General features: G+C 31.6%; 5 protein-coding genes across 5 annotated transcripts; 3 read left to right on the forward strand and 2 right to left on the reverse strand.

The window, feature by feature from the left end:
* Positions 1–1,699: 1,699 nt before the first annotated feature.
* LOC110621353 lies at positions 1,700–2,589 on the reverse strand. Its single transcript, XM_021765613.2, has one exon. The coding sequence runs from the start codon at positions 2,406–2,408 to the stop codon at positions 1,872–1,874; it is 537 nt and encodes a 178-aa protein (XP_021621305.1). The 5' UTR covers positions 2,409–2,589; the 3' UTR covers positions 1,700–1,871.
* Positions 2,590–4,889: 2,300 nt separating this feature from the next.
* On the forward strand, positions 4,890–6,271 carry LOC110621344 (gamma-interferon-responsive lysosomal thiol protein). The gene is made up of 5 exons (XM_021765604.2): positions 4,890–5,285; positions 5,362–5,427; positions 5,521–5,676; positions 5,753–5,845; positions 5,939–6,271. The coding sequence occupies exons 1-5, from the start codon at positions 4,980–4,982 to the stop codon at positions 6,125–6,127; spliced, it is 810 nt and encodes a 269-aa protein (XP_021621296.1). The 5' UTR covers positions 4,890–4,979; the 3' UTR covers positions 6,128–6,271.
* Positions 6,272–6,388: 117 nt separating this feature from the next.
* On the forward strand, positions 6,389–8,051 carry LOC110609869 (loganic acid O-methyltransferase). Its single transcript, XM_021749697.2, has 3 exons — positions 6,389–6,858; positions 6,938–7,591; positions 7,687–8,051. The coding sequence occupies exons 1-3, from the start codon at positions 6,679–6,681 to the stop codon at positions 8,029–8,031; spliced, it is 1,179 nt and encodes a 392-aa protein (XP_021605389.1). The 5' UTR covers positions 6,389–6,678; the 3' UTR covers positions 8,032–8,051.
* A 731-nt stretch (positions 8,052–8,782) lies between these two features.
* Positions 8,783–17,505, forward strand: LOC110631380 (EEF1A lysine methyltransferase 2). Its single transcript, XM_021779190.2, has 7 exons — positions 8,783–9,100; positions 9,696–9,821; positions 10,799–10,999; positions 11,443–11,539; positions 16,660–16,763; positions 16,936–16,987; positions 17,096–17,505. The coding sequence occupies exons 1-7, from the start codon at positions 8,883–8,885 to the stop codon at positions 17,315–17,317; spliced, it is 1,020 nt and encodes a 339-aa protein (XP_021634882.1). The 5' UTR covers positions 8,783–8,882; the 3' UTR covers positions 17,318–17,505.
* Positions 17,506–19,627: 2,122 nt separating this feature from the next.
* Positions 19,628–20,283, reverse strand: LOC110609877. Its single transcript, XM_021749711.2, has 2 exons — positions 20,013–20,283; positions 19,628–19,934 (listed from the first exon to the last, which is right to left on the reverse strand). Exons 1-2 carry the CDS (start codon positions 20,122–20,124, stop codon positions 19,669–19,671), a joined length of 378 nt encoding a protein of 125 aa, XP_021605403.1. The 5' UTR covers positions 20,125–20,283; the 3' UTR covers positions 19,628–19,668.
* Positions 20,284–25,031: the final 4,748 nt, after the last annotated feature.

A 25,031-nucleotide genomic window follows, 5' to 3' on the forward strand; every position in this document is an offset into this window, starting at 1 on the left:
TCTAAACTTTTAATGTTTGATTATTTAACTCCTAGATTTATAAAGTGCAACTATATTAAACTTTTAAAAATTCAAATCACCTGTAAGTAATATCTAGCTATACTGTTGGGGTTATATATATTTTTATAAATGATATTTATTAACTGCAAAAATATCAATGTGTCAACCGTTTTTTCATATAAAAATTAGGGTATTTTTAAGAATAAAGTTGTTAATTTAAAAAAAAAATAAAAAGAACAAAAATCAGGGTCAAATGATACTGTATAAAATTGGAAGAAAGCATGATTAGGATGAGAAGTTTTTAAGCGAAAAAGACTATACACCTTACCACCAAGCTTTTGGTGTTTTCAAGTATATGTTGAACCAAAAATTGATGGAACTAATTTGACCCTATAAATTTTTGCCTTATATATCATTTTCGCCTTCATCCATTTATTTGAGAGCTTAGAGTTTGAATCGACTGAGTTTATCTTTCCACCTCAAAAAACATAAATAAATTAAATAGTATATCCAATTTAATTATTCAAAATTATATATTATATACCCAGTCTCTTACATTATTAATTTTACATAAGAGTCATTTAAAGTAACTCATAAAATGTTAATAAATTAAATAGTATATCCAATTTTGTTATTCATAATTATATATACAGTATCTTATGATATTGATGTTACATAAGAATCATTTAAAGTCGGCTATGATTTGTTACTATGAAACATGACCACTTGATAAAAATTTAATAAATGAGTAATTCAGTCTCATAAAAAAAAAATACGTACTTTAATATCCGATTCATTGTCAAGACTCGCATTCTCTTAAACATGTCGAGTTTCGGCCTAAAATTACTATTAGTAGTTATAATGCAATATATTTCTATTGCGCATATAATTATGGAATTCACAAAATTTCCGACCAATTAATTCAGAGGAATCTCTCACACTCACATCATTGTCAAATTATAAAAAATATTATATTTATTCATAATTTTTCATAATATAAAAAAGTGATCATATATATAAAAGTATATAATTATTTTGCACAAATACTTTTAAGTTTTTCATTCATTCTATTCTCCAATTTACTGACTTGAATATTAGAGTGGCTGCCGTGGATATCACTAACTTGCGTTCTCTTTTTACAGATTTAATTAAATACAATTCAATTATATTTTCGATTGCATAAACTATAATGGAATAATTGTGATGTAAAAGGTTCAACCCCTTAATTGAATAATATGGATTTGATTGAAGGAATATGTCTTCCGGGGTTTTAACAAATTAATGTTTTTTTTTAATCTTAAATAAGATAATAATAATAATAGTGAGCAAAGCTCAATAATTAAAGAATTTATCTTTTATGCTTCGAGTAACTTTGAGAAGAGGGGAAATCATTATAAAAATCAATACAAACCTGAATTGTTTTTCGAATAAATTGTAATCTTGAGTTTGAGACAGTAATAATAGTAGTGTTGTTGCCATAAATAAATCAAGATTTTCGTCAATTATTCAAAATTTAACGTTTAAATTTATTTATTTTTTAAGTGATTTAAATTTAAGTTTAATGTTTAAACTTGTCTAATAAATAAATTGAGTTTGTAATTCAATGAAATTAAATTATTAGCACTAATTTATAATCGATTCAAATACAAGCTTTCCAAAGTCGGATTCGATTTGTAATCATAATATGATGAGCAATAAATTTAATAAATATGAATAATAAGCCAAAATAATTAAGGTCGGACAAAAAGCAAATACATGACTTGGTTTTTGAGTTGGATAAAGCCCTTTGTTAAATGTGAGCGATAATACATAAGAATAAAACAGTTTGCCATTGAATTTTAGTTGAATTGGCAAGTGCCCGTCGCCTCCTCCTACATGCGTCCGCCTGCTGATATTGAACGAACCGGCTCTTCATCTATCGTTGCCAACAATGGCTTTCTTGATCGTGACATGGACAACATATACTTAAACTCTGGCGTAGAAACTTCTCCTATGCCCTCCAACCTCAGCTTGGGCACCACCACTGCGTCCACCGAACCCTCAGCAGTATCTGGCCGGACCCTAAATTTCCCTCCAGCAATCCGTTTCACTGCACGAGTGTGGGCTGTCCTGAACAGAGCACCCAAGTCGCTCGCTGTAACCACATAGTTTTTTCTATCCATAGGAAGCATGAAGTACACATTTGCCTTATGAAGATCATCATCTGCACTGAGTGCACGAAACTTCTTACCGATTTTCAGGGAGGCGGAGTTAACGACGAAGAAGTTTGGTGTCTCCATCATGAGATCAGCAGCTTTGGTGGGTTGGTGGATTTGCCGGATTTCTCCAGATGGGAAGACCACTTTTATTGATTTTGGATTCTTGAATAATAATGGATTCACTAGCTTGCGAGAAAGGTAGTTTCCCATGATTAAAAGAGCTAAGAAGATCGGAGATTCAAGAATTCCTACCTTTTTTATAAAATTTATTTAATGAGCAGGAAAATTCTGAATGATAGATATTATTCTTGAAGAGAGAGAGAGAGAGGAAAGCAAAACAAAACAGAGAATATATCTGAAGGAGATAGAGAGCGAGATCGAAGAAGAAGAAGAAAATGGTGGGAGATGAGTTAAGATGATACGCCGGGGGTTTGACATGTATATATAGGAAGAGTTATGAATTGTTTAAAACGACGACGTGCAGATGGAAGATTATCAGGGCCGGTTTGGGAAAATATTGATCAATAAAAAGGAAAATAAAAATTATTATTATTATTATTTTTTAAATATTGACCTTTAGTTTGGGATCTGAGGAAAAAAGGGGTAAGGACAGTGGAAGGAATATCGTTTTATAAATAGTAAATAAATATCTTTTTTCTTAACTATAATTAATAATTATAGGAATAAAATATTATTTAATTATTTTTATTATATTTAAATTATAGAAAAAATAAATTATGAATGAGAAATTTATATTTATGTATATACATCTAACTAATGAATAATTATCATTTTAAATTTTAGAAATATCTATTAACAGTTTTCTATGATTTAATATTTGTACGTATCAAATAAAATTTGTCCATTTTGAATATATTATTATTCTTTTCTATTTATTTTTTAATTTCTTTATTTGCAAATAAAATTTATTAACACTGTAATTTTTTTTCTCTTTCCAAATATATAATACACAGAAATAAATAAATAGTATTATGAGATTCAAACGTCAATTAATTTTTTAAAAAAATAATGGATTACAAGTTGAAGGTAAGCTGTGAAATTGCAATAGAGAAACGTAATTAAACTACCAAATTCAGTTTTATTATAAGGAAATAAATCAACAATATTAGCAGTTTTTTTAGCAATTGACTAGCTATGATATAAATAAAATAAATTAAATTACAATTTAGTTTCTTAATTTAATAAAATCTATATATTAACTATTTATTTATTTTAATTTTAAAAAATCAGTTTGTCTCCATGCACTAAAGAAATAAATAAGCAGTTGACCGTAATATTATCGACAAAATAAAATCGTAATACCATTCGCTGTTTCAGTTTTACCATATATTAATATTATTTATCAAAAACAAATTTCAGCATACTATGGACTAAATAAATTTCGAATTAAAAAAATAAAATAAAATAATGGACGAGATAAATTTTTATTTTGTTCGAGGAAAATTAATTCAGTATTTTTCTTATACATATATAACTATAAATATATTTTGAACGTGGGAAAAATAGGAGGAAAAATAACTTTGAAGGAAACAAGAAGGGTGGTCACTTTCTTTTGTTTGGTAATGAAAGAAAAATTAAAGGAAAGGAAGGGAAAAGAATTAATATTAGTTATTATTCTCTTTGATTTGAAGAAAAAACAAAAGGAAGATTGAAAATAAAAATCAACAAATTACCAATTTTTTTTATAATTACTGAACACTCATTGTGAGAATGGTTAACGTGTGAGGGGAGGATTTGGTAGGCAGACTGTTAATTGCAGAATACTTAATTAAAGAGAAAATGGAAGAGGTGTCATGACTGAACCTATCTGGCAGAGGATGAGAGGTGCATTGGACACCTTACTTCATCATTTTCATTGACACCCTTGGGCTTGTGGCACACTTCCATACCACCTACCAGATGCCTTCTATTTTTAATCATGCACATAATTTATTGGTTTCCCTCTAATTTAATTAATATTTATTTTTATTATTTTTTTACTAATGCCATATCATAGAAATCACTTTTTTTTTATGAAAAATACTTTTTAGAAAATAAATTAATTTTATATTTTGATTTAATTTTAAAAAAGAAGTCATCGTCCTAACAATTTATTTATTTATTAAAAAAATATTTTTTATTGACAATTTTATCAATTTCAAGGATTAACCTACTTGCCAAGTAAAAGAGTTGACTAAAGTTTGAACGTCGGAGTCATCTTTAACATGACTAGACAAGTGGACTTAATAAACATTAAGATAGCAAAAAAGGGAGGCGCCGATGATGAATTTCATGGATTGCTTGTGCATCCACTGTTACGACTGATCATCCCTTTTTTATTTGGAAAAAATATTTAGAATGTCATTTTCTAATCTGCGTCAATCTGTTTGATGACTATTAGATCATGCTCAAGGCATCAACATCTACTGAACTGTTATTACTTCTATTATCTAATCTTCTTATCGATTTCCCTGATACAGCCCTTTTTATGGTTAATTTCGTTTACTATCTGTAATAACTTCCTAGTCCCAGTGTTGAAGATAATAACAGATTTGGTTGTATGCCGACGCAAATAGCAACACTTCATTTATACACCTTTCAACTACTTATCACAGAGCATTAATGCCACTAACAGTCAGCATTACTAGTCACACATGTATAGAAAGGGACAGAAGCGATATAGCAGTTGCTAGATGACTAGATTCCTGCATATATGTACCAAACCCTTCCACCACGTTCAATCTCAGTGTACCTGGGCTGTCTTTCTGAAAAAGAAAAATAATGGCTTCTAATCCAGTACTATTCCTCTTTCTTCTTAGTTTTCTTCTGCTTGTGTCGGTCTCTTCTTCCCATTTTTCTAGTGTTGCCATGAAATCAGGTCCTCTTCATTCCAAGAAGAACGCTGTGGCCAATCCCGAGAAAGTTTCTCTGTCTTTGTATTATGAAACCCTGTGTCCCTATTGCAGGAATTTCATTGTGGATCCTCTGGCAAAGGCCATCAACACTGATCTCATGACCATTCTTGATCTGGAGATGGTCCCCTGGGGCAATGCTATGATTCTACCCAATACCAGTATTCTATGCCAGGTCTATTTCTTTCTTCACCTAAATTGTACAGTACATTTAAATCCTATTAACCAAATTTCCACTTGGTTTTTGGCAGCATGGGGAAGACGAATGCTACCTTAATACCATCCATGCCTGTGTCATCAACATTTGGCCTGATCCGGTGAGGCCAGCTTTCCCCTTTTCCTGCTTCATATAAGTTGCTGATTTCTTTACACACTGATTATGGTTGATCTTCTGTCAAATTACTGTATAGATTAAGCACTTCAACCTGATTCAGTGCATTGAAGAGCAATCTTCTGCCATTGGTCTTGGAAATGGAGCAGATGCATCCTATAATATATGTGCTAAACAGTTGGGGTTCCCTGCAAAACCCATTAAGTATTGCTATGAAAGTGGGCGTGGAAGACAGGTTTGGCTAACTATTTTCACAGAACTCCACAGTAAATATAATTGAATTCACTGACATGAATGCTTCATCCTGACAGCTTTTACTACAATACGGAAGTAAAACTGATAATCTGAATCCGCCTCACAGATACGTACCATGGGTGGTGGTGAATGGAACTCCTCTGCTTGAGGTCCCCCAGATAAAAAAATTCACAAATTTTGATTATTTTTTCTTCTCTTGCCATCCCAATAACATTGTCTTTCATTTTTTCCCCTGGATGCAGAACTATGGCAACTTTGTAGAGTATGTCTGCAAGTCATACGGAGGCCAAACTTTGCCCGCAGCGTGTGGTTCATATTCCACCAGCTCAATTCCTAAGGATCGGTCTCTCCACTCAGTTTGCCCTGCAGGATTAGCAGGGCCAGCCAAGGATCCGACCTTGGTTCAGGAGAACATGGAGTCTTTAGCTTGAATTTTTTTAATGGTTCTTGCATAACATCTCCTGTATGATACAGTTATTATCTGGGCCATCTATATGTAGCTTTCTGGTTCACTTGCTCTATAAATTATCAGAGTTATGTTGTATTAATGCTATAAAAAAAATATTATAGGTCAATTTTCACTATGTTTGGATAAATTAATCCTTTACAGTAAATTATTAAATTCAATAAATTCTTTTAAACTTGCTACATCCTACTATTTTTAATTAAAGAACTTTTTTGAACATAATAATTAACCGCTCAATTATTCAAACAAATCAATGGTCAAGTATATGTTTCTTTAATTTGTACATAAGGTGACGATTCATCGTATAACTCCTATCATCTTCAAGTATTTCCAAATAAAAACAAATTTATAACTCGAACAGATACCAAAATCTCTGTTAAATACATTAAGAAAAGCCAATCTGGAACCGAACAGAGGTCATGAGTGGCAAGAATATTACGTAGCACCTGTACATTGTGAAGATTTTTTCTATGTTTGACCGGCAGATCAGACATTCTTCTTCGATATGAGCAAGAGATGTCTCAATTCCTTCGTGTTATACTTTTTGGTTTCCAGTGGTTTGATGTCTACAATATGCTCAATGCCTCTATAAGTTGTGTTTGTAAACCAACCATAACCACACCCACAAGTCTAGAAATGGCCAGTGACCAGACCAGAAACTCCATTTACAGCTACATCCACAATTGTTTCTTGCAGGTATTCTCTTTCACCAAAGTCTATTTTTCCTAGTAAATACAAATTATGTCCAATGATAGCCAATATTTTTGTAATGCAGAGAATTGGGGTAGACAAGGCAAAGGGTATAATCTTCGAGACAATTTTTGAGAAACTTGATATCAAGCAAATATATTCACTCTCTCCGACCATATTCAGGATCGTAGACTTGGGTTGTGCTGCCGGGCCTAACACATTTGTTGCAGTTGAAAACATAGTAGAACTTGTAAAGCTAAAATGCCAATTTCATGGGCTGGATCCAGACGGTCTTGAGTTTCAAGTGTTTTTCAATGATCTAGTCTCCAACGATTTCAATCTGCTTTTCAAGACCATCCCCAGCAACAAAGAATACTATGCCTCAGGCGTCCCTGGATCCTTTCATGGTCGCCTGTTTCCTCCAGCTTCTCTCCATTTCGCCTACTCCTCTCATGCACTTGCACATCTCTCAAAGGTGCCCGATGAGCTTCTAGACATAAGTTCTCCAGCTTGGAACAAAGGGAAAGTTTATTTTACAAGCTCTCCAAAGGAAGTTGGTGAGGCTTACACCAGGCAGTTTGCAAAGGACATGGAGTCCTTTCTGAAAGCCAGGGCCCTGGAGCTTGTTCCTGGAGGGCTTATGGCTTTTCTCTTAACAAGTTGTCATCCAGATACTAAATGTGTTCTCACTGCAGTCCTTGATCTTTTGGGATCTACCCTCATGGATCTAGTCAAAATGGTGAGCATGTCTGTCCTCTGTTATTTATTAATCAATTAATATTCTCACATAATTGTTGAGCTGACGAAAGGGAGTGTTTGTTAATGGTGGTGAAGGGAATGGTTAGTGAAGAAAAAGTAGATTCCTTCAACCTGCCGCTGTACTTCCCGAATCCAATAGAATTAAAGGATTTGATTGAGAAAAATGGGAGTTTTAGCATCGAAAGAATGCACGCCCTGGAACTTCCTTGTCCTGATGAAATTTGGGAAGGTGTTTTGCACATGAGAGCAATACTGGAGAAGCCCATCCAGGATCATTTTGGAGTCCATATTGTTGAAACTTTATTCAATCAACTGCAGAACAAAATCGTAGAAAACTCCGTCGCTTTTGACTTAAGCTATAAGCGTGCATTTGTACTATGCGCTGTTTTGAAGCGTAAAATACATTTGGAAAATATTTAGTTATGTAAATATGTATACATTAATTCTGATAAAAATAATAATATGTATATTATTATTATTCTTATTATTCTGATAAAAATTCAAATTCAAAAATTCACAACAATATAGATGATTTCAATCTAGAAATCAAATAGTGAAATATTATGTTTGGTTTTAAAAAATAAAAAATAAGAAAAGCTATTTGAATTGAACTGAGAAATTAGCTAAAGCTAGTTAGTATTATTTGCTTGATTGAATCTGATTTCAGTTTGATCATTATCTTTGTGAGTCAAATGCTTGGTCCCGTTGTTTGCCCTATCATGGGTCAACGATTCTCCTCTTGACTCGTAGACCATCATTTTTCAGTTTTCACCAAGGAGGACATGTGATGACCGGTGGAAAATGGATTAAAATTTTATACATTTAAATAATTTTTTTCTTTTATTAAATATTTAATATGTATATGATATGATAATTTATACATTTAAATTCTAAATTTAAAAATTATTACAATTAAAAGTGGAGTGGTCAAAATTCGGATACTTCATAAAATGGATATTTGAAACAACTCTACAAATGTTTGCACTTTATTTATTAACGTTAATTTTGTTTAAATCAAGAGATTAGATGTACGCAGCATTAAATTAAATAATATTATATGAATCCATCATAATGAAAAATAAATTATTTTAAATTTAATATACACCAAATTAGATTTTTTTTTTCAGAAAATATATTTGTATTTTTAATAATTTCACCCGTTTATAAAGTTTGACCATGTCCGGTGCCACTCCACGGTGATTCCCCTGATACTCTCTCTTTTTCTCTCTGTCTCTTTGTCTCTCGCCTCCTCAGGTTAATCATATACTTCGATGGCGGGAATACGGTTGCAACCGGAAGAAGCCGACCTCACACAGCACCAAACCCGAGCTACCACTGCTGATCTGGTTTCCGACGACGAGAGGTCCGTCGCTGCCGACTCCTGGTCCATAAAGAGCGACTACGGAAGTACTCTCGACGATGATCAACGCCACGCAGATGCCGCCGAGGCTCTCTGCTCTGCTAACTTCCGCGCCGCTTCTGATTACAAGTAACTTTCACCTCTACTTCTTTTAGTTAGTGCTTTTTCATTCCTTTTTGCCCCTTTTTCCGCTGAAGATTTGGGAAAGGTATGAATTAATTGGATATTTGTGTTCTACGTTGGGAATCGGAAATGGTGTTGTAGATAATTGGATTTGTTGGCTAGGATTAGGGATTTTACGTGTTGCTTCGTAGGTCAGGATTTGCATAAAAGTTCAGTTCGAAATGCTTAATTAACTCAATTATTTGGTTGGATTTTTATTGTTCTTGGATAATATGACAAGTTGAAACATAGTAGTTTCACTTTCCAGATTTATTATTACTTTTGTTTTAGAAATTCTAGTAAAATTTGAAAACTTTGACTGACTGCATTTTGTATTAGTAAGATTCATGGCTTCGTGTTCTAATGATTATGTACCTTTTTTCCTGAATCTGAGCATTTCAATGGCGGTTGACCAGTTTAATGAAGTTTTTAAAGTGCTGGAAAAGGAGCTAACTAACGATGATTAATATGTTTTTTCTGCTCACCTTGGAAAATTCTTGGTTGGTTTGGGTACTTGTTTGATGTTCACCTTTGTGCAAATGGGGTATATTTGTGTACACAGTTCTGACAAAGACGAGGCAGATGGTGAAGGTGGGGCATCAATGCTTGGTCTTCAGACTTATTGGGATGCTGCATATGCAGATGAGTTGGCAAACTTTCGTGAGCATGGCCATGCTGGTGAAATATGGTAAACACTCCTTCATCCATGTATTTTTTCTGTTCAACAAGTAAATTTCTTCAGTTTACTGGACACTGCAACAGAGCATGAGTTTCATCACTTAACAGAATGGAGCCGTAAAAATTCCCCAGAATATGCTTTGTCTCTTTGGCATCTTTCTGGCTATGTTCAGTTTTAGCTTTTAACCTTAGTGTTTGACAGAATCTAAGATTAAAAGATTTGGCTCCATCTCTTTGAAGGATATGCATTGCTATTGTTGAAAGGAAATTTATCATAGTCATCCAGAGTTATAATCTATCTCAGAAAAATAATAATTTGAATGCTAAATGCTTCTTCATTCTTTTTCTGGCTCACTAGTTAGAAGATTTTGGTATTAGTAAGTCATGATGCAATTTGTGACCCTTCCCCTATTTCATTTGCTTACTGGAGTATCAAGCTAATGGGCTCTGATCCAACACGCTCTTGGAGTATGGCATACTATCAATTGTATCTTTCTCAAAGTATGAACTTTTTTTTATGTGATTCATATTAGTGTTTCCTGTAGGAGTGCTTTTATTTGTTTTATTTATGAAGATGTTATAAGAATAACATGAGCTCTTGATCAGATAAAGAGAGTTTCATAATAGTAATAATAAGACAGAGAGAAAAAGTCATTTGTGCTTTTTTAAGCATTTATTTGAAGTTTTAACTCTCACCCAAGGGGTAGACCCATTGCACATTCTTTTTGGTTACTTGACCCATATAACAAGGGCATTTGGATGCTTCTGTATGGCTTTCCTTGCCGCCAAAAGGTCATATTGAAAAAATTTATGGTGCTGCTCAGGCACTTGTCTTTTTGAAGATCCATTTGTACGATATGCACCCATATTATAGCATCTATTGTTGAATTTAATTGGCAAGGCATTCGAAATTCAAAGATATTGTGATTTTTGCTGTTATGCTGTCCAAAACCCATTTATTTTTTTATCTTTCATATTTTTTCATAGGTTTGGGTCTGATGTAATGGATACCGTTGTTTCTTGGACCAAGAGCTTGTGCATTGAGATCTCACGAGGTCAAATTCCTAATCACATTGATGACATCAAGTCTGAACCTGGTGAACAGGGTGATAAATATTTGTCTAGCTGGAGTGTACTTGACATTGGAACTGGCAATGGTTTGCTCCTTCAAGAACTTGCTAAGCAGGGGTACACACTGAGATTTTGCCTGTAGTTCTGGTATTATATGCTAAATCAATCAAAATATTTTAGATTAGTTCATAAAGATGCATTAATTTAAATTGCAGAAAGAAGTCATGTTGATCAAGTTTTCTCTCTCTATGGGAACAGTATGCACATGTATATTGGAATTTGGAGATTAATATAGGACAGTCCTGAAATTCAAATCTACCATTTTGAACTTAATGAATACTAGATATCATTGGTTGGTAAATGAATGGTGAAATAATCTCTTCTTTATATATCTGCCTGTATACTGTAAGTTTTACGCAAAGTTGCCAGTTGATACGGAACTGTTGTTCAATTTTTTGACTAAAGTTTTTTTAGTAAATATTTGTTCTAGTGTTTTATAGTGGTTGCTATAGTAAACTAAAATGGTGAACATATGTGGTTTTGGTGATCTTTGGCTGCAGGTTCTCTGATTTAACAGGAGTTGATTATAGTGAAGGGGCAATCGACCTTGCTAGGAATCTTGCTGATCGTGATGGTTTTTCCAGCATCAACTTTTTGGTATGGTACAACTTTGAAATTGTTATGAAATAATAGCATATACAATATGCATAAATACGTATACATAAGCATTTATACTTATTAGGTGCATTAATAAACTTTACATAATTGTTTTTTCCATCTTTAAGAATGTCTTTCACCGTAGACATGGACTTAATAGATGTTTTTGGCATTCTAATATGTTAGGATTGTTGGTGTGAACTGAATTTTAAAAATCTCTTGGCTTAATTTGTTAAACTGAATTTAAAAAATCATTTAGTAAATTGGATATGGATGTACTTTAGTCAGAACTAGGTCAGTTGACAGCATGAATCTTGATATAGATCAACTGGGTTTAGAAAAAAAGACCTCGTACTCAGTACTCAGTAAAGTCCAAAGGATGATCATCTATTTCCTTCATTATTTTGTTTATGAGAATGGTCTGGGAGTATGATATGCAATATTAAGGAAGTGGAATGGTGCAAGATGAAGAAATCAATTATTATTATTATTATTATTTTTTTGCCACTGCCACCAGGTTGTAAATGATTCTCACCACTACAATAACAATAGATAGCCAAAGCAAAAGGTGCATTCAAGGTGGTAGATCTCTCAATCACCTAAAAGCACTCAACCAGAGGAAAAAAAGATAGAAGAAAAGGAAATGGAAAAAAAGAAAAAAAAAGTTCACCTAATTGAAGCAATTTGAAAATTTTCTTAATAAAATAATATGCAAAAAGAAATTAGTGAAATAACTAATAAAAAAAGTTGCAATCATCTAGATAATTGTTATATGAAAGATTCTAATTCTTGACTGCATATTGTAAAACCATAACCATTGAAAAACCAGGAGACCATTAAACATAAAATGGTGACCATACTTACCCAAAGAAAACTGCATAGAATGCCAGTCTAAGATACTACTAAGAACTACCTTGAATGATGCTGAATATTCTAGACTTGCCTATGAATCGTCATCATAATTCCAAAATCAACTCCTTAAGTTTCTCATTTTGACCACCAGATTGATAACCTTCAATTTCTTCTGCATCTATTTCATTTGAATTAACAAGCTTCAAATTGAGGCCATGAGATTGAGGCTTTGGAATTTGCACTTGACTTTACAACTCGATTGATTTGGCTTATTTCTTTGTGATGCAATCAAGGATGTTAAGTAAGATTATTTAAGAATTATGTTGTTTAAATTTTCCGCTCTAAAATTAGGAAAGCTAGAGTTCCATGATTTAGAAATTCTGTTGCTGTGGGATATTAGGCCTGCTATTTTCTGAGTTTGAGTTTGTTTAGAATTTCTAATCTGTTTTGGTTCTGCATTCCTAATTGGTCACTAGCAGGACTGGTTGGTAAAGTATAAATATCCAATGTCTAGGTAGGTAGGTTGGTAGATCAAAATTATTACGGTGCCATTTTTGGGAATTAATAAAATTTGAGAATTTCTCATCTTTTATTTGAGAACGTCTCTACCAACTGAGAATTTGTTTGTCCCTCTATGCTTTGTGTTCTTGCTCTACATCAATTTGGTATCAGAGCCAAATGCCCCACCTTTATTTTAGCTTCTTTGAAATTTTTTTTTTTTAGTTTATATTTAAAAAGAAGGGCGGTGTTTCCCTTTGATTCCAAGCCCTTGCAAACCCACTGTCCTGCTGCTGCTGCATATTTGCTACTGTCTCTGGTTACTGTCACTTATAAGCCATCTCACTCCATTATTCCCTTTTGTTCCTGTGGTTCTACATATCTTGATTTCTTACTTCTCCAACACCATCTGCTTTTTTCCTCGAGCAAGTTGGAGATCCTAGCAACTGCTAACCCAAAGAAAAGAAAAAAGCTCCATCATTCTCATGCTTTTTTTTAATGATTTTTATGCATGTCGATAATTACAACTACAAAAAAATATATATATATATAATAGTAGGATTTCAACTAGGTGTGTGCCTTGAGGTGCATCTTGCTAGTTGTTACTTGTAAGTCTGAACAAGAACACAGAGGGATCTTGAAAGTTGATACTTTGTTACATTGTGCTTCATATAAACAAATGTTGGAATAGTGAGAACAAGTTATGTCAATGAACATTTTACACCTTTTATGGATTCTTTTCTAGTATTTGATTTATTTTAGGATCAGATTGCCAAGTATTTGATTTATTTTAGAATTAAATTGCTTTATCATTTATTTTAGGATTAGATTGTTTTATCTTTGTCTCTTAGTTTTCTTATTCCTTAGGACTTCTATTTTAGTAGAATTGTGTTGAACAGTAACACTATTACCTATATATATTGCCGAAAAATCAGAAATAAAATAAACAGATTTATTTCATCTAAATTGAGATATGAACTCTCTCAATGAGTTTAAAAGGTCAGAGCTCCCTTTATTGAGCTCACAACAACAACAACAATTGGGTGAGGAAAGAATCAAGGAAAACCAATGGCTTCGGTCTTGGACACTGATTTTACTATACGCGATGCGATCCATAACCCGAACGTAACAAATTGATATCAAAGCCTAGCGTCACAGGAGATCAAAATAATCTATCGCAAAAGTTAGAATCCCATATCAAACTCTCTTAGGAATTTTACCATCAGCAATATCATGAATAAAAAGAGATTCAAGGATTACTTAGGACCATAACTAAGCAATTAACTTTGGCTCAAGAGGTTGAATAAAGGAAGAACCAAGTAGGGGTGAGCAGTATTCGGTTCAAACCGAAAAAACCAACCGAACCGAACCGATTTAAAAAAATTTGGTTTGGTTTTTTATATATTTCGGTTCGGTTCGGTTTTTAATTTCAAAAATTTCGGTGATTTCGGTTCGGTTCGGTTTTGATCAGAAAAAAATCGAAAAAACCGAACCGAACCGATTAGTAATAATAATATGTTTTTTCAATAATATAGAGAAATTAAATCATATTAAAATTAAAATATTTTAATTAAATTTTAAAATAGTAAAAATAAAGTGTAAAAAATAAAAAAATTATTAAAATTCGAAACCGATCAAACCGAACCGAACTGAATCAGACCGGTTCGGTTCGATTCGGTTTCTGACCAAAATCGGTTCGGTTCGGTTTTTATAAACACTAAAATTTCGGTTTTCGGTTTATTCGGTTCGGTTCGGTTTTGAACCGAACCGACCGAATGCTCACCCCTAGAACCAAGATCCTGAAATGGGAACGAGCAGCAGCACCAATCAATCAAATTTTCCAAAGAGAACTGAAGATCGGGTTGGTGTTAGACCTGAAACTATAGTAGTGCCACGCTATACTAAGTTGAACTTTTCTACCTATGATGATGGCACAGAGGACCCATTGGGGTGGCTGAACCGTTGTGATCAATTTTTCTATAATTAAAGAACTGTAAGGGCCAACAAAGTGGGACTTGCAGCATTCCATATGATTGGAGAGGCTCAATTATGGATTTTCAAACTAGACCAGGAAGAACTAGGAAGAACTAGGAATAACTTGGTACACCTTTAAAAACTAGCTTTGGATCTCCACTAAGAAGCAATCCTTTGGGTGAGTTAACCAACTTGAAACAAACCAGATGTGTAGAGGAGTATCAACACAAATTTCAGGCTTTGTTAGCAAGGGTACACTCAATCACAGGTCCACAATAGGTGGAGATGGTCACAGCTGGATTAACTAAATTGATTAGAATGGATGTGAAACTTCAAAGTCCACCCAATCTTGCAACGGTTATGAGCTTAGCAAGGACCTTTGAAAAAATACAGACTTTGACGCAAAATGGAGCTGTAGGAAATTTTTCACCAATTTAGGTAGGGAATAAACAGTATGCACTCTTATCATCCACATTACTCCAAAATCAAAGCACCAATAATACTCAGACAGTTAGTCACAACAATAGCGCTAAGGGCCCTATGGTAAAGAGATTGACTAAAGGCGAAATGGCAGATAGATGTGCGAAGGGGCTGTGTTACAACTGCGATGAATGTTATACTGCAGGTCATCAATGTAAGATACTATTTTGGTTACAGGTCGACGATTGGGGGATCCAAGTGAAAACACATACGAAGTAGTCCAGAGGTTTTAATTCAATAGACCTTTGAGCTTGAGGACAAGCTCTTTGTCCAAGGGGAGCGATGTTATGGACTCTTTTCTAGCATTTGATTTATTTATAGATTAGATTGCTTCATTCTTTATTTTACGATTAGATTGTTTTATCTTATCTCTTAATTTTCTTATTTCCTAGGACTCCTATCTTAGTAGAATTGTGTTAAACATTAACACTATTTCCTATATATAATGCTAAAAAATCAGAAATTAAATAAGCAGATTTATTTCATCTAAATTGAGATCTGAACTCTCTCTCAACGAGTTTAAAAAGTCAGAACTCCCTTTATTGAGCCCACAACAACAATAATTGGGCGAGAAAAGAATCAAGGAAAATCAACGGCTTCAGCCTTGGACACTGATTTTACTATAAGCAGACCTGTCACGCAATCCAGAACTTGAGACTGTAACATGAATCCAACATTGTTTCCTATTTCATATAGTTTTTATGTGAGAGGTATTTAAGTTGTTTATCACATTCATTTGGGCATCAATAAGATTTACACTTTTTGGTGCAAGGCTTTGCATATTACTGGACTTTTTGTCATTACATGCAACTGTTATCTACACTCCTAGTCATTACATTAACTTCATACAATGTATAACTCTGCTTGGAGTATGGAGCGCAATGACACTGCATAATTTAAAGCACAATGAGTAATGAAGTTTGTGGATCCTTCCTTAGTTATTTGATCATGTGGATTAATTTTATGAATTTGTCTACTTCAAACTAGTGTCTCCTTTTGGTTCTCTTGTGATAATATCTATTTTCAAAGCTACTGGAACTTTCTTTTGGAGTCCTTTTTTTTTGTGCCCCAAACATCTTAGAATTGGAAACATTCACTCTGTTAAAACAATTTTATTAATGCCTGCTTTTCAGTTTGCAGAGTGTGGATATTCTGCTTTATTACATTTGATTGTTTATGAATTTTGAATGCCAACTGCATTGGTTTTGAGGATCTATGCTCATACTTTGCCTTACTATTGACATAAGTATTTGTTTTTGATGTTCTGCCTAAATTTGGTTTGAAATTTATTTTTGACACTTCCATGTGATCTTTAGGTTGATGATGTTCTTGAAACAAAGATAGAAAGAAAGTTCCAGCTTGTCATGGATAAAGGAACTTTAGATGCCGTTGGATTGCATCCTGATGGTCCTATTAAAAGGTAACTGTAGGATTGTTTACTAGCTCCTGGCCTTTGTATCTGAATCTTATATATTTTGTTGTTACTATGAGCAAGTTATTATTATTAGTATTGTTAGTAAGTTTTCATCTTAATCATTCATTTGTTCCATGGTGGAAAATTATGCTGACTTCCCCCTTCCCCTCAATTTTAGGATCATGTACTGGGATTCTGTTTCAAAGTTGGTTGCATCTGGTGGAATATTGGTAAGCAGTAATTAATTGTACTCGTGGCTCCCTGTTACTTGAATTCCAACTAATATAATAAAATTCAATTATATATATATATATATTTTAATTTGGTGACGATTTTAGGTGATCACGTCATGTAACAATACAAAGGATGAACTGGTGCAAGAAGTGGAAAACTTCAACCACAGGAATAATCCATCTCAAGGATTAGAGAGTCAGAAGGACCAAGTATCTGGAGATCCTCCTGTATTCCGATATCTCAATCATGTTCAAACGTATCCCACATTCATGTTTGGTGGATCAGTGGGATCACGTGTTGCTACTGTGGCATTCCTTCGGAGCTAAACGTTGATTTGCTGCTATCTTGTTTTATAGGCGTTAATGTATCTGTATGTTGGGAAGTCGTCCCTTCCAAGAAAACTTACTGATTTCTGTGTTTAAAGATTATTGAATCCAAGATTTGACACATTAGTGGTAGTTTGAAACATTCAACAGATTCACCAACAATGCTGAAATTATGTGCTTTGTGCTGATATTTGTAGTTTTTCTTTCTTAAAAAAAAAAAAAATCTATTGCTTGCTGATTTTTACTTGTGTTTATAAAATAAGAAGAAGATATGAGAGGATATTGGTAGTGGCTGTCTGTCAAAGCCGGTTCTGCATAAATTGAAGAGCAGAGGAGCCTGGTTCAAGTTCAACTGAATTTGAAGAGGGAGGAAAATGAACTGTGGGGCTGAGTTCTCACAATGTTTATTATCTTTGTGGCTCAACCGGCCCATTTTCTTTTCAAAGTCTCCTTCCCTTTTCCTCCTTTTGTAAATCAGAGCTGCAAGTCTTATCCGGATGATTCCTACACACATGCAAAGTAGGGTTTTTTTTTTTTTTTTTTTTTTTTTTTAATAATTTCTATCGTTTTACAACTTATAATGTAAATATGAGAATTTAATGCAATTTTGTTTCCGCAAAATTTCATTTATTTGTCCATAAAACCATGCAAATGGGATTCTTATAGTTTGTGGTTATCATCGAAGAGACATGTTTATAAGTTCAATTTACGAACTATTCACTATGCTTGGAATATATATAGCATCTCAAATGTAAAAATATTGAACAGTTAATATCCTTTATATATATTATGTTTTATCAAAAATAAAGGTTTCGCATTTTAAATCAAAATTAGCTAAAAAAACAACCTTTCAAGAAATAAGATTCAACTCAATAATTTGTAGTCAATAAGTTTTACTAAACTTCTTGCAACAAATTACATGAAATGACTAGATGGTCATTCTCATAAATAATGCCAACATCATGGCTAGGTTTTTGAAGGTGGTATGCATAAATTATAATTATTTTATTAAACACATGACAGACAATACAAATTCTTAATAAAAAGTATATTACAATGTCTTGGTGGGAATTTTAATGTAAAAAATTAAAAAAAAATCATTATTATTTTTTAGCTGAATATTGTAAAGGAGAATAAACAAACTCCTTTTCCTTCAACTTTTTATAGCTAGAAAGTTAATACCACCATTTAAGATAAAATGATAATTAGTATATATAAAAATAAATTAAATAATATCTTTGACATTAATGTAAGATAAATATACTAAAGTGTAATCCCTAAGGACATGCATCACTGGTTCCTCTTCCCTTAAACACGGTGGACAGATAGATTTGCTGCGAAAACTATATTATTCACTGTTGGTTAAGAAACATGAAAATTTTTTGGACTCAACGTATCATGGATTTAAAAGATGTTAAAGTAAGATTTATTTATTTATTTTTATAAAAAAATTCCAAATTTTTTTATATACTAGTGATTCTATTAATTATATGAGTAAATTATTAGGTATATTGGAAATACTACATCATTATATCTGAATATTTCTCATCATTTTAATATTAAAGTCATTTACTATGTTTATTTATATGTTATTGTATTTTTAATTTTGTTTTAATTAAAGATAATAATCAATTAGTACTTTTTTTAAAAATGTTTTAAAATTATAAAACTTAATTTTTTATTAAACAATATCATGTCAGTATTTATTTAGATTTAAAAGTAAACTTTATAATTTATTTGACCACCGGTTGGAAAGATTGAAATCTACCGACTAATTACGTCACTTCTTTTGGAGTGATTGGCATCTACTCTCTTTTTTTTTTTCAATACCGATATATATTTGTAGTCATTGAAATTAAATTATTTCTCTAAATAATGTGTATTAATAAGATAAATACTCATAAAATACTTTTTGATATATAATTATCATTTTCATGAATTAAACTAATTTCATTATATTTTTATTTGTTAAGACTTTATTTAATATTATTTATTTTAAATTAATTTTTAGAGAAAAATTATTTTGAATAAATTAGTACAATAAGACAACGAAAAGGACAAAATTTTGTTCAATTTAAATAATTCATCATTACAAATTTGTTCATCAGGATTATATTAAGGTTAGGTCAAATAAACCCACAGCATGGGACAATATGCATCCATCACTGGATTTTTCTATTACAAAAATAAAATAAAACAAAACAAAATCAGTAATTAGCAAAATTGTCTTTTATATGTTATATAATGTTCTTAGTTTTGGATAAGTTTGCTTATGAAAAAAAATTTAAAAATAATTTAATAACCGATAATTATATGCTAATCTTTACAATTGGATTAATCTGTAAAAATAATCATGATGATGGATTCAAGTGAACTATGAGAGAAACAATAACAAGGATCAAAGAACCAGTAACACAGGTGAAACCAACAGTTGTACAAACCAATCTTACAATCTCAAACAACTGACCTAAACCCACTTGTTTCTTCAGCTTGTAATTATATCCAGATGAACAATTCCATCCAACTTCACATCTACAACACCTCTCAAGTCTTTCCTTCATCTTAATTTCCTGTATCCTCTCTCTCAGAACCCTCAAATTCGCTTCACTCAAGCTCCCTGAACAAGTCCATAAAAAAATCCATATATTAGTTATATATCATCAAAGGTGGCGGCTGCAGGGTTATAATTATTTACCTTCATCTCTAAAGCTTAGGGCTTTAACTTGAAAGGCTTGACGAGGACTAATCATCAGCTTGAGAGAAGCAGGCTTGATTAGAGCTGAGCAAGAAGCTGGAGAAGAAGCCATTACGGTTATAAATCGTCAGTAACAAAGCCAACCCACGAGCTTCTTTTAGCGAGTTGTGGTGATTATAATGTATGTTGGTGATCTGTCTGTGCTGCAGCTGCAAAAATCAGCTTATTTCGTGATGGTCTGTCTTGTATACATGGCTGGCGATAGGCAGGTTCTCTGTTTAGTTGAACACAATATAGAAGCTATCCCATTTCAATATATATATAATATAGCAAAAAACCAAAATTTGAGCAAAGTATGAAACGTCCAAAATAGATGAATTAATAAATAAAATTTTGCAGAGACGGCAACGAAATATCTGAGGATCCACTACCCATTCTTTTCTTAAAAAGAAATTTCGGGAACTTTTTATGACATCTTTATTTACTTGTATTCTTCATGTGCTTATTTCAATTTAACCCCTTTTGCCGTTGACTTTAATAGTTCATAATTACGTGTGTTTGTCGTCTGATTTTTTAAATTAATTTTTTATTAAAAATAAAATAATTAATAAAAAGTAACGAAAATAATAGGATAATATTGAAAGAAAAATTATTAAAATAATTATTGTACCACTAATAAACATAAAAAGAATAAGATAAAATATTAAAATTAAATATTATCCTGTTAAAATTTGTTTTTGAAAGTAAAAATATTAATTGTATTAATAAAATTTTATTAAATAAAAAGATATTTACAAGCCAACGATTGTGAATCTTTAGTCAAATTTACTTTTACTGTTTGACCACCCCACCTAACAAATACTCTTACTGTTCTGAACCATCACAATAATAACAGCCAGACAAAACTGATCTTTACAAACATTATTACAATTATACTCCAAGATCTCAAGAGGATGAAATAACCAAATTTCTTATCTAGCCTGCTGTTGAGGACTGTAAGTTGAAAAGGCATAAAAGAATTTCATGCCGTCAAAGTTTCATATGGCATAAGATGAAGTAATAATTTAAGATTTAGTTGTTATCCATACAACAGAATATGGAAGTTTCAAGCTTTGGCTAGTAGTCTATCTTCTAAAAATATACTAATAAATAATTAATCAAACATTAATAGACAAAAATTTAATTTATGAGTTATTTATTTGCATATTTAATAATACAGGATTTGAATATAATAAAATTAAAGTTATGTGAGCCTGGCATCCGATTGAATCTTCTGGATAGGATAATAATCTTATCTTAAATTATTATTAGTTTAGATAATCTAAATAGTTTATTACCTAATTGAGCTACAAGGGACACAATTGTTTTCAAAGAAGGCTACGCTAGAATTGGTATTTTATGTTAATATAAATATAAATGAAGAAAATAATATATATGAATGACAGAAGATAAGTTTTCATTCTTTTCTTTTCTTTTTTTTTTTGAAAAGTTAATTAAAGAAGGTTAGATGAGTGATTAACAAACATTAACACCTACACTATAATTAGGAAAAGCTTCCAGCATAATTTTGTTTAATTAAATTATTATTATTATTATTATTATTATTATAATATGATGGAATCTGATTCAGTTGTTGTGTATTTTTCTTCGGAAAGGAGGATATATATAGATATATTTACAACACAAAATGATGAGAGAAAAATGAAGTAATCCTATTCTAAGAAAACAAGATACGTCTGTACAATAAATAATATATATCAGATCTATTAATTATGTAAATTCCTATAATTACATAATTTATTTCTAATTAGACAATTCATTCTAACACTCCCCCTCAAGTTAGAGCATGGATATCTATCATGCCCAACTTGTCAACCATATCATGAAATATCTTTCATGATACTGCTTTTGTGAGTTTATCAGCTAACTGGTCTTCTGACTTGATAAACGGAAACTGTATAATCTTTTAGTCTAGCTTTCCTTGATGAAATACCGATCAACTTCAACATGTTTGGTGCGATCGTGTTGTATAGGATTTTGTGCAATCTCAATTACAACCTTTGTCCATTTTGGATCGGATAAGGTATTCTGAGTAGAAATGTTGGTGTCCAGTACATTCTGAGTTGATTCTTTGGTCAATGGTGTTATCATGGGTAACTCTTCAGATGTTTGTGATTTTTCAGCAGACATTGGTATTTGTAATTTTTCAGAAGGAACTAATAAATTTTCATCACATCTTTTAGGGAGACCTTACTGACTGTTATGCTGAAAACTTTCACTTACTTCCTCTAGTTCTAAGAAATCTGTCATGTTTTCTTCTGGCACATTCTCTTCACTAAAGCTCCCCCCCTGAAGAGAAGGAGGTGTGACTCAACATGTATGGTTCTGATTCACGAAAGGACACATCTAAGGTCACATGTAACTGCTCTGGGTGGATAACGTTAGCTGTGGGTTATGATTTGTTTTCCATATTTTGTTAGATCTTTGTTGTGGCTGCCATCATAGGCGTTCCCGTAACCTTCTTCCTTAGTTTTTTTGTGAAGTCCCACCATTCAGGATAGCCTATGATTTCATAGCATCTTTGTTTTGAATGCCCTGTCTCGCCACAATAACTACAGACCAAATTATTAGACTTGACACGTTGAGTTTTTATTGAGCCAGATGATGGTCCTTACTAAATTCGTTTGGCTACCATAACAGAGCTTTCAAGGATAGGTCGAGAACCTCCCATCGTCTGTCTTTGTTGGTATCCTCTTCGTACATATGCATAAGTACTTTCTAAATTAAGTTTGGGGTCCTTCCAAAGGATTTTTCTACGAATGTGATCAAACTCAGGATCAAGCCCACTTAAAAAAATATGGACTCGAAGCCTAGCCATTGCGGAATGCAATTGGACCACCGCTTCGACGGTTTCTTCCTGAGAGGCCATCCTGTGATCCATTTCCTAGAAAATAGCAACAAGTTCATTATAATATGTGGATAATGGTCTACCATTCTGTGTGGTGGAGAAGAATTTCTGATTCAATTCAAAGAGACAAGTCTTATCTGATTCGTCATAGAAGGTCTTTGCTACAGCTTTCCAAATTTCCTTGGCTGTGGAAAGACGAATGAACCGCTGCATCAGCAATGAATCCATTGAATCAATAAGTCAACTTTTCACTTTGTAATTTTCGGTGATCCATATTGCGTAACTAAGATCTTCGGGTGGTGGCTTTTTCACTTATCCAGTGAGATATTCAACCTTATTACGAGAGCCAATGCACATCTCCATGATTTGTGACCATAATGGGTAGTTGGTTTTATTAAATATAACACTGGTGGGGAATGCAGAACTGTCTTGGTTAATGATAATAGGTGGTGTTTGGTTGTTCCGTAGAGCTGGAACAATGGGGTTGGTCTCAGCTATTTAGGTCCAGAATAGTGTTTGGACAATGATTTGGTGGAAAGGAAAAAATGGAAACGCAGATGGTGGCTGAACAATAATGGTGTTGGGGAATACAAAATACAATATTACAGATGGTAAGCTATAGTGGTGGTTTCAAAATATGAAATTCGGGAAGCAATTCTTTCAGGATCAAAATTGCTCTGATACCATATTGAACGATGAAATCTGTGAATGATTTAGTTGTATATTTTTTTTTCCGGAAAAGAGATATACATAGATATATTTACAAAGGAGAGAAAAAGAAAACAATCATATTCTAAGAAAATAAGATAAGTCTGTATAGGAAACAATATATATCATATATGTTAATTATGCAAATTCGTATAATTACGTAATTTACCCCTAATTAGATAATTAATTTCTATTATTATTATTATTATTATTATTTATGTTTGAATCGTCTCACTTAACACAATCTCCAAATCCCATACGGATAGATATATGATTCTTTCTGTATTTAACATAGTTGAAATAATAAATTTTAATATTAATTTTTTCTTACACCCTTCTTTTATATTTCTCCATTATTCAAATAATTTTGAAACTAATAAATTGTTATTTTTTAATACATATTTAAAGAGCAATATATTAAGAAATTAATTAATAAATAATTATTAAATACTGTTAATTTAGACATCAAGGTTTTATACAGAATATATATGCTCAAAAAATTTTTTTTTTTTAAATATATATTTAGCTGTTCAGATTATTGCAGATATTTGATGGGATCAAATACTAATAAGACTAGTTTGAATAGTATATAAAGTGATTTAAGACAGGCTCAAGTTTTATAAATAATACTCCTATCTGGTTCCATTTTTGCATATTAGGTGGTAGCTTTTTATAAATAAATAATTAAACATATTTTTTGTATTTTTTATACATGAAATAAATGAAATTTTAAATATTTTATTTAATTATTAAAATTTTGAAATATACATTAAGTTTTTAAATTATAAGTTATGTAAATTATTAAATTAAAAATGATAAAAGTAAAGAAAAACCTTTCTTTTTTACTGAGTAATAGTATTGGATTCAAGTAATTTAATATAATTAATTAGATTTAAAGTAAATTCAAATATAATTTATGAAATAGGTTTGAATAGAATAATTTTTATAAATGCCTCACCCGTTACCTTCTCTAAATATTTAAAAAAAATTATTATTTAAGTTTTATAATATAAAAAATTTATTAATTAACTTTTTAATTTTAAAAAATATATTAAAATATTTCTGATATTTTAAAAAATTAATTAATTAATTTTAATTTTAACCGTTAAATATTATAAAAAATCTATAATATTTAATATAAAAATATTTTATTAATATATTTTTTAAAAATTTAAAAAATTAATTAATAATTTTTTAAAAATTATAAAAATTAAATAATAAAATATTTAAAAATAAAATTAATAAAAAGATTAATTAGTAAATTTTTTTTCAAATGTTATTTTTTTTAAAAAAATTATGTAATGTTTGGTGAAAAGAAATAAATATCTAAAAGATAAATTTTTTCAGTGCATTAGACAAATTAAATAGGTCCAAAATTGGTCCGTTTCTCCAGATACTGACAT

Source organism: Manihot esculenta, chromosome 1, assembly GCF_001659605.2.
Source record: "Manihot esculenta cultivar AM560-2 chromosome 1, M.esculenta_v8, whole genome shotgun sequence".
NCBI classification, from domain to species: domain Eukaryota; kingdom Viridiplantae; phylum Streptophyta; class Magnoliopsida; order Malpighiales; family Euphorbiaceae; genus Manihot; species Manihot esculenta.

Bases quoted from the DNA above. Each gene is read 5' to 3' on its own strand.
- LOC110609869 (XM_021749697.2), top strand. From the start codon at position 6,679: ATGTCTCAATTCCTTCGTGTTATACTTTTTGGTTTCCAGTGGTTTGAT. The intron at 6,859-6,937 runs GTATTCTCTTTC...TTTGTAATGCAG, and splicing joins TCCACAATTGTTTCTTGCAG to AGAATTGGGGTAGACAAGGC. The intron at 7,592-7,686 runs GTGAGCATGTCT...ATGGTGGTGAAG, and splicing joins TCATGGATCTAGTCAAAATG to GGAATGGTTAGTGAAGAAAA.
- LOC110621344 (XM_021765604.2), top strand. From the start codon at position 4,980: ATGGCTTCTAATCCAGTACTATTCCTCTTTCTTCTTAGTTTTCTTCTG. The intron at 5,677-5,752 runs GTTTGGCTAACT...TCATCCTGACAG, and splicing joins AAAGTGGGCGTGGAAGACAG to CTTTTACTACAATACGGAAG. The intron at 5,846-5,938 runs GTCCCCCAGATA...CCCTGGATGCAG, and splicing joins ATGGAACTCCTCTGCTTGAG to AACTATGGCAACTTTGTAGA.
- LOC110621353 (XM_021765613.2), bottom strand. From the start codon at position 2,408: ATGGGAAACTACCTTTCTCGCAAGCTAGTGAATCCATTATTATTCAAG.
- LOC110631380 (XM_021779190.2), top strand. From the start codon at position 8,883: ATGGCGGGAATACGGTTGCAACCGGAAGAAGCCGACCTCACACAGCAC. The intron at 11,000-11,442 runs GTACACACTGAG...CTTTGGCTGCAG, and splicing joins CAAGAACTTGCTAAGCAGGG to GTTCTCTGATTTAACAGGAG. The intron at 11,540-16,659 runs GTATGGTACAAC...TGTGATCTTTAG, and splicing joins TTTCCAGCATCAACTTTTTG to GTTGATGATGTTCTTGAAAC.
- LOC110609877 (XM_021749711.2), bottom strand. From the start codon at position 20,124: ATGGCTTCTTCTCCAGCTTCTTGCTCAGCTCTAATCAAGCCTGCTTCT. The intron at 19,935-20,012 runs GTAAATAATTAT...GGACTTGTTCAG, and splicing joins CCTAAGCTTTAGAGATGAAG to GGAGCTTGAGTGAAGCGAAT.